The sequence below is a fragment of the Magnolia sinica genome, chromosome 2 (assembly GCF_029962835.1).
Source record: "Magnolia sinica isolate HGM2019 chromosome 2, MsV1, whole genome shotgun sequence".
NCBI classification, from domain to species: Eukaryota; Viridiplantae; Streptophyta; class Magnoliopsida; order Magnoliales; family Magnoliaceae; genus Magnolia; species Magnolia sinica.
Genome location: NC_080574.1, coordinates 48,413,575 through 48,422,353, shown reverse-complemented (window position 1 = coordinate 48,422,353; position 8,779 = coordinate 48,413,575). Strand labels below are relative to the sequence as shown.

The window sequence follows — 8,779 nt, the reverse complement described above, 5'->3', positions numbered from 1 at the left end:
AGGGATTTGAGTTTAGGCTGTAGGTTTAGGTCTAGGTTTAGGTTTAGGGAATTCAGTTTAGGTTATAGGTTTTGGGATTTGAGAATAGTTTTAGGCTATAAGCATAGGTTTAGGTTAGGTTATAAGTTAAGGTTTAGGGATTTGAGTTTAGGTAATAGAATTAGGTTTAGGTTTAGGTTTAGGGATTTGAGTTTAGGTTATAGGTTTAGGTTTAGGTTTTAGGTTTAGGTTTGGGTTTTGGGATTTGGTTTTGATTATATGTTTTGATTTAGGATATAGATTTTAGGTTTAGGTTTTATGTTTTGGTTTTAGGTTTAAGTTTGGTTTAGGTTATAGGTTTTGATTTAGGATATAGGTTAACGGTTTAGGTTATAGGTTTTTGGATTTGAGAATGAGTTTGGGTTTAGGCTATAGGTTTTGGCTTTGGTTTAGGTTATAGGTTTTGGTTTAGGTTATAGGTTATAGGTTTAGGTTTATGTTTAGATTATGGGTTATAGGATTTGAGAATGCGTTCGGGTTTAGGATATAGGTTTTGGTTTTGGTGATATGTTTTGATTTAGGTTTAGGTTATAGGTTTAAGTTTTAGGTTAAGGTTATAGGTTTAGGTTAAGGTTTAGGTTTAGGTTAAGGTTATAGGTATAGGTTAAGGTTTAGGTTTAGGTTTAGGTTTAGGTTATAAGATATACGTTTAGGGAATTGAGAATAGGTTAAGGTTAAGGTTTAGGTTCGGGTTCGGGATTGGGTTTATGTTTGGGTTTTCAAGTTTAGGTATAGGTTTAGGTTAGGGAGTTAAGATCGGGATTAATTGTAGGTTTAGGTTTAGGGATTTGAGAATACATTTAGATTTTAGGTTTAGGTTTAAGTTTTAGGTTTTAGGTTAAGGTTTAGGTTTAGGTTAAGGTTAAGGTTTAGGTTATAGGTTAAGGTTTTAGGACATAGGTTTTGGTTTAGGTTAAGGGTATGGTCCCTGTAAATACAGATATAAACACGGCTATCCGACCAAATGGCCAGGCCCTTCCAATGCTGTCCATAAAAAATGGACAGCTTCATCATGGTCATAATAGCGGTTCTCTCTTTCCAGGGAACCCCGTTCTTCCGAATAGCTCCGACGCACATCCGGGTCTGCTCCATTAATTTATCAAATACATAAACACGGCATGTCCAAATGGCCAGGCCCCTCCAATGCTGTCCATAGGAAATGGACAGCTTCATCATGGTCATAACAGCGGTTCCCACCTTCTAAGGACCCCCGCTCAACATCCGGATAGCTCCGACGCACATCCGGGTCTGCTCCATCAATTTCGATCTAATACATTTAAAAACAACATAATTGTATCTAAAAGCATTTGGATACCTGGGAAAGGCCTCCCATATTCGTATTGTTGGTTACTTATCCCTTTGTCTATAAGTCACAATCGACCAACACTTTCTATTGCTACTTGTACTCTGAAACCAACACAAATATAACTGGGAAACAATATAAGGAATAAAAAAAATGAATTTACCTGTACACATCATTAAATGTTTCCCTATAAGGATGTGATATTATATCTTTGATAGCCACAACCTGTATGACACATCATTAAATGTTTCCCTATAATGCAACCTATATATAGATCCATGCAACCGATACATGGATCTATATATATCCGCAAATATATGCACATGATTAGGTGTAGGTTTTAGGTTATAGGTTATAGCTTATAGCTTTAGGGAATTGAGGATAAGTTAAGGTTTAGGTTTAGGAAATCGGGTTCGGGTTTAGGGTCGGGTTTAGGTTTGGGATCATGCATACATACATACATGCATACAAACATGCGTGATGATCCATCCATCCAGTCTTCCATCCATGCATGCATACATACATACATATACACACACATAAATCCATCCATGCATGTATGCATGCATACACACATGCATAATCTGTCCATCCATGCATGCATGCATACGTTTCATCCATCCATGTGTGCATGCATACATATACACACATACATACATGTGTTTTATCATAAAACCATGCATGATGCATCTATACAAAAAAAAATAAAATCAAATGAAATCAAAAAAATCAAGTGAGTTTGCCTTGCACTTTAAACTTTCACTAAGATCATAGAGTATCAACACATGTTATATGTAAGTGTTTATGAAATTGGATAGCAGAAGAAGATATAAGAGGAAGCCCAATTTCTCTAACAGTTCCCAATTGTCCAAACAAAAAGGGAAAAAAGAGAGAATGAAAAAAAAAAAAAAACTTTTGTGGGCCTGTCAACATTTCAATGGTGGGTGTTCACCCCCACTGTTTCCTGTTGAATTTGGCCTCATTTTTTGCCTCACGGCAAAAGGGATGGGGTGGATTTCTCACAGACAGCACAAAGCGACCTTGTTCACAGGCAATCGACGGACCAGATTTCCATTGGTGCCGAACAATGGACACTTTTTCTAGCGATACAGTCTTTTTCATTCAATTATGGTAGGATACACTCGGTAGGTTATCACAACAAAGAGAACTGATTCAGCACCACGCCATCTAAGTATACTCTTAATCAGACTAAAGCTTTGTTTGGCCGGCTGGATTAGATGGGCTTAGGTGGGATGGAATTGCATCTTGTCCTGTGCCAATTCCACTCCATGTTTGGGAAGAGTGGAAAGGCTTGGAAGTAGGCTAGATGGATTCGTATCGGTCCCGTGCTAATATCACTCAATGTTAGCAAGTCATGTAGGTCCCACCATGATGTGTGGGCTATATCCACACCGTCCACCCATTTTTTGAGATCATTTTAGAGCATGGGCCAAAAATCCAGGTAGATCTAAAGCTCAAGTGGACCCCACCATAGAAAGCAATGGGGATTGAATACTTACTGTTGAAAACTTCTTTGGGGCCACATAAGTTTTGGATCTGCCTCATTTTTAGGCCCATGCCATAAAATGAGGTCACAAAACAAATGAACGGTTTAGATATAACACGTGTTATTATCAATAGTTTCAAATGATGGTGGGTATATCCTTTCAATGTACCACCGTATTACAAACAAAAAAGGGAATTAAGCTTATCCCACGGTAAGAGGGAACAGTCCCTGCCATGGGTAATAATGATGTTTTTTGAATCCCATCCCACCTAATACCTTGGGATCGGTCCGGCCAAACAGGCCCTAAACTAGCTCCATCAAGTCGCTGTAATTTCACCCATGGAAGTGAATTGACGGTCGCAGATGTGGGGCACCAAGTCGCTTAGCTTGTTTTCATTTTAACGGTGTAAAGCAATTTTGCACGGTGATTGCTGATCCTGTCATTTTGATTTCTCACTTTCTGACTTCAAAACAGCCATATCAGAATTTATGATCTCAGGCCATATTAAACCCTAACTCAATTGACTTTCAAACAGGACCAATTTCATGTTGTCCTTACACCATTTGATTATCCAAGAGGCGAACCAAAAATAAAATAAAATTAATAAATTAAAACTTGTTTCACTAGTCACAACTACTTTAATAGTAACAACTAAATAATAAAAACCTACATCCCATAGGCTTCGGTCTAAATATGGCATGAGACCCTTGATCTAATCAAACCATTGATTTAGATCCAAATCTGAACCAGATCTTCAATCAGGCCAATCTAGATGGTTGGATGGTCAAGATCCTTGATCAGCGAACTTGTATGGCCCACACCATCCTTTGACCAATAGCGCATGGCCCTTAAATGCATCAAAAAGCTTCCTCAAATTAAAGAGAAAATTGTTAACCATTGTTCTTTTTTGCCCTTTTTTTTTTCTAGGGACTGAACCATGGCACTGATCCATGGACTCTACTTGTACAAACTTAAAACTTGAATGGTACATGTCTTGTGTTATGTCAAATCAAGCCATTGTTCTTTCGGGCATCTATCTTAAATTTTCCACTCTTCAGAAAGACGAAAAACGAAAAAACAGAGAATTTGTATTAAAAAATATAAAAAATAAAAAATAAAAAAATCCATTCCTATCCATTAAACCCTATCAAAATGGCCATTGTAGCGGGGTCAAAACAAAAAAGTGGGACCTGTTATAGTAGCCATTATAAGAAAGCTTTACAATAGACATTATCAATGAAGATGATCTCCATTCCTTGTAGATTTTATGTATGGATTTCTCCTTACATTTCTGTCAAGATGGACCACTCATACAATGACTTTGGATCCAGTTGAGGTAACATGAGCCTCCTAGACTCCACATTGCTGGTTGTATGATTTCATGATAGGCTTGTTTATATTTTCCAGCAATGCATTTTCCTTCCATGGGACTTTCCTAGTCATAGAGTGTTTCAATTTCTACTCGTACCATCATTTCTATAATCCATCAAATCCCACAGATATAAACAGACATGGAATGTTTCAGTGACTTAAAAGGTCCCCTTGAAAGAGAAGTTACAAAATAAGAAGGTAATATGTTCAGCAAGTGTTTTTAAAGATTATGGAAGAAAGGCTGGCTTCATGGGAAGTCATCAAGAGACAAGTTCTCGACAGACCCAAAGCTGGTCGTGGACTGAAGCCTTCCGTTCCAAAGATCTATTAGAAATTCCGATGAGAAGGCATCGTTGAGGAGGAACCCCATGCACATCTCATCTGTAACTGGAAGATTTACATGGAAGTAGCTTGATTTGCTTACCCCCATGTTGGGCACCAGCTGATCATCGGCAGTGTTAGCATTGAATAAGCCATTCTTTGAAGAAGCAGGAGGTGCCTCCCGGTCTAAAGTCTTCTTTGCTCGAATAATCTGACAATTCAAAAACAAATTACTGTTAACCTATGTGGCTACTGGTCAGTAGTCGGAGGTGACTAAGCTGAATCAGACAGACTATCAGTTGAGGAAAGAGAGAGAGAGAGAGAGAGAGAGAGAGAGAGAGAGAGAGAGAGAGAGAGAGAGAGAGAGACGCATTACATATTTCTGTTTGTGGTCATCTCTGTATAACATGATGAAGTCTCCAAGTCGTAAGCCATGCGATTTAACAAACTCTCCTGAAATAAATTCAGAAGAAAGAAATCTGCATGTTATAACAGTGATTGAACTGTAGATGACAATGATCTTTGCTTGCAAGGCAGATGTATGGTATTCAAAAACAGTAACACAACAGCATTACGGCCATTAGATAATGGTAATGTTGGGACCCATTGGGTGATCCAGGGCTATAACACCCATTCCAAAAAAAAAAGGCCTGTAACAGGCCAATACGAAGCCACATAGATTTCCATCCTTTAAAAGGAATATTGACCGTTACAAGGCTGTAACAGGCATAAGGCTGGCCAATACAGTTAGTTAGTTACCGTTATAGAATTCCTAGAGCTCACCAGTGTTCTCTAGGACATACATCCGACTCTTGTTGTTTGGCCAAAACCTGCATCAGAAAAGGGTATGGGCATCAAGCAAGAGCATATGCTGACAAGAAGAAACCCAACAAAATAAAGAAAGAGATTTGATGTCCACAAACACCTTGATCAGTATTAATACATCGTGAGTATCACATTCATTTTCCATTTTTAAATTGAAATAGTACATAAATTTACTAATTCAAATCCAGAAAAGAAAAATAGATGTATAAATTTGATCATGGTGGTTGTAGTAAATAGTGCCTCCCATCAAGAAAATGCACTTGCTTTTCCAAATTTGGTATGCACTTGATCTTGGTGGACTAAACAAATAGGAGGCAATGAACTCAAACCTGTACTTGAAGCTCCACACTTGCGAAGTGTCCATGTCATCCATACTCATCAAGATCCCTTCCCTCGAAGTAAGGATTGGGAGGTGGGCTTCAGCCCCCTTCTGAAATCCAATTTCATAATTGATCTCCCATTAAAGTTCCAAGATCACGCTTCTAGTCATGGAACAGAGGTGATAATAACACACCAATAAAGGATCACACACAGGCATGCATGCACACACACACACACATAACCACACATGCATGCAGACACTGACAGGCGCACATGCACACACACACAAATCTCTACATGTGAACATGCAAAGCTTAAAGTGAAAAAGATTGTGTGCACCAAGTGTTCACTGAGAATTGGTTTGCTCGCATCTCCTACCATCCTTAAATGGTGGGTGGGTACCTCAACACACATTTGAAATGGAATATTCATGTTGAATTAAAAATAAAAAATAAAAAAATAAAAAAGATTGAAGAACCACTCTAGCACTGGCAACCGCCCTTCTTTGAAGAAACTAATGACAGATTCAGTTTCAAAGATGGTAGCTCATGCTTAATGAATGAATATCATATTCCTTATGTAGCAATATCTACAAAAATCTTATTAGAGTTGCTTGTTGTCACAAACCCTTGGCTAGGTAAAGTGTGCTATATAAAACCATCCTTGTAATAACCTTCTTCTTGGTTTTTGTACCCTTTTGCTGCTGGTATAAGTACCAGCTAATGTTAGCTACCCATACCAACAACTGTCAACTAATATTATTTCTAATCAAAGGATTCAAAGAGCCATGAAAAAGATTAAAGACATTAAGAAAAAGATGTTTTCAACTACTTTTATCAAGCCAGAGTGCCTCAATAGGGCCTTTCCTTTGCCTTTCAATACAGTGGAGATGGTTGAAATGAAAAAGAAAGAAAATAAATAAATAAAATTAAAACTCCAAACAATGAGATCTGAAAGGAAAACAGATCTAGGTGAACAACACTTGTCAAAGATCTAGGCCGTTCATCAAGAAGGGTGCATTGTAAAATAAAATACAACAGCATACACTACGGATTCCAAAAAGAATATGTCAATGAAAAGCCATTCGATCAACATACTATAATGGAAGAAAACTCCAGCATACCCAACTCATCAAAAAATTAAAAAGAAAAAGAAAATTAATGAAAAATAATGATGAACATGTGAATCAAGTGTTTAAGAGTGGAGGTCATTGAACCAACTCCTTTTCTACTCATTTGATTTTGCAATTTGGAGGACCCTAAAACTCTTTTGCATCAGCTTGTCCTAGCCAAAAACCATAGTTGTTATTCAAAATTGGCTTCTATAATGATAGAGGCCGGATGCTTTAGAAGGAATATCACCAAAGGGTGCTTTGAATAATCCAGTGGGCTATATTGTCTGATGGAATTTGTAGTCATAAGACGTGAAGACTTTGAAAAGGGCTGCCAGAAGTGATAGATGATAGATGGAGTAGGATCTAAAGGAAACTTAAAGTTTTCATAAAGAATCTGGTTCCCATGCATCATCTACCTCTCATATACTAATCTCTCATATAAGAATATACTCAGTTAATTAATACGCATGCACCAACATTGATCATGGACTAGTTGCAAATGAAAGGTTAGCAAATATGAGAAGCATATGAGAAATAGCTGCATGTTGAACACATTGAATATGCAAATTTTAGCATGATAAATTTATCATGGTCGATAACTTCAAATCACCCACACAATCAAAAGCTTATCTTAAGACCATAGCAGCTAGTAAATTCCTTTAATCTCATGCTGTCAATAAATTTTAGTTTTTTAAAATCGCTGTTTAGATAAAATTACATGCTCCATTCCATTGTTATTCATTCATCATTTTGATTAAAAAAATTGAGACCCATATTTTGAACTGCAATTGAACATAACAATTGGAAGTTGAAAGAGGCCCAAATATAACAATGATGATACTTTGAATTGAGTGGGCCCAAATAAATAGACCAGTCTCCACAAATTGCACAGATTGTTTTATCCTACAGATCCAACTGGCGAGCTTTTCCCATGCTGTAATCCATTTAGAAGTCATCAGATAGGATAGATAAGACAACCCAATTGGTGATATCATCTACAGAGGCCCGACCACAGTAGAACCTATCCCACAAACGGTTCAGGTGCTAATGGTGTCCAATGCAAGTGCAGTGCAGCAGTCATGGAAATTCATGCCATGCAATCTAACCAGATTTTGTCTAATTTAAAATACCATAGTTCGAGTGAACTCACAATCATTGATGCCGGCAAGGGCCATCAAGCAAAAAACAACTTCTCGCTCCTCTGCATCCTTAAGGGCCCTCGCATATGCTCATCACTATCAAATGCTGACGGGTCGATCTCCACACCCAATTCATCCTCACTCGGGGCCCATCCATGCACATCGAATGCATCTTCACCATCATCAATGCTCCCAGCATCATTCCCATCATCATTCGGATCATCACCAGCTTCATCTTCATAAACATAACCACCACTATCAGAACTTCCATAACCGCTTCCATCACCGCCATTCATTCTAAGCATCATATACGCCCTTTCCTGGCCAATAAGCAACAAAACCCAATCAACAAAAAAGACAATGAAAGAAGGAGCTGATTCAAGAAAACCCAAACCCTAAACAGAATAACGGCGAACCTGTTCTTGAAGTGTACGGGTGAGGGCCAGATCGGCATCAACTTGGCTGAGGCTGGTGAAGGGTGCACGGGAAGGCTGTCGAGATGAGGGGATGGATTCGGGTTCCGGTTCGGACTCGGAGTTAGGGTTTTCTTCGTTGGGTTTGTTGCCATGGTTAGATTCTTTGGCGTTCTCCATGTAGATAAGAAAAGAGAGAAGAGAACCCTAAAGCTTGGATCAGAGAAAGAGATTGAAGGAGATGTGGGTTAGGGATCGGGGAGAGAGAGCGAGAGCGAGAGCGAGAGAGAGGGAGGGAGAGATTGGGATTTGGGGGTTTTTTTGGGCGCGGCTCTTTTTTTGAGCCCGCGCCCAAATTTAGGCCGTGATCAGTCCGGGCTCTGTGGGCCCTACCGTGATGCATGTCAAACATCTACCCTATCAGT

At 38.6% G+C, this 8,779-nt stretch overlaps 2 protein-coding genes across 2 annotated transcripts; both read right to left on the bottom strand.

Annotated features, from left to right (window-relative positions):
* Nucleotides 1–4,297: 4,297 nt before the first annotated feature.
* Nucleotides 4,298–7,977, bottom strand: LOC131225239 (B3 domain-containing transcription factor FUS3-like). Its single transcript, XM_058220731.1, has 5 exons — nucleotides 7,933–7,977; nucleotides 5,697–5,821; nucleotides 5,326–5,372; nucleotides 4,919–4,995; nucleotides 4,298–4,753 (listed from the first exon to the last, which is right to left on the bottom strand). The coding sequence occupies exons 1-5, from the start codon at nucleotides 7,975–7,977 to the stop codon at nucleotides 4,469–4,471; spliced, it is 579 nt and encodes a 192-aa protein (XP_058076714.1). The 3' UTR covers nucleotides 4,298–4,468.
* Nucleotides 7,977–8,577, bottom strand: LOC131225234 (E3 ubiquitin ligase BIG BROTHER-related-like). Its single transcript, XM_058220720.1, has 2 exons — nucleotides 8,358–8,577; nucleotides 7,977–8,261 (listed from the first exon to the last, which is right to left on the bottom strand). The coding sequence occupies exons 1-2, from the start codon at nucleotides 8,532–8,534 to the stop codon at nucleotides 7,977–7,979; spliced, it is 462 nt and encodes a 153-aa protein (XP_058076703.1). The 5' UTR covers nucleotides 8,535–8,577.
* Between the last annotated feature and the right edge of the window lie 202 nt (nucleotides 8,578–8,779).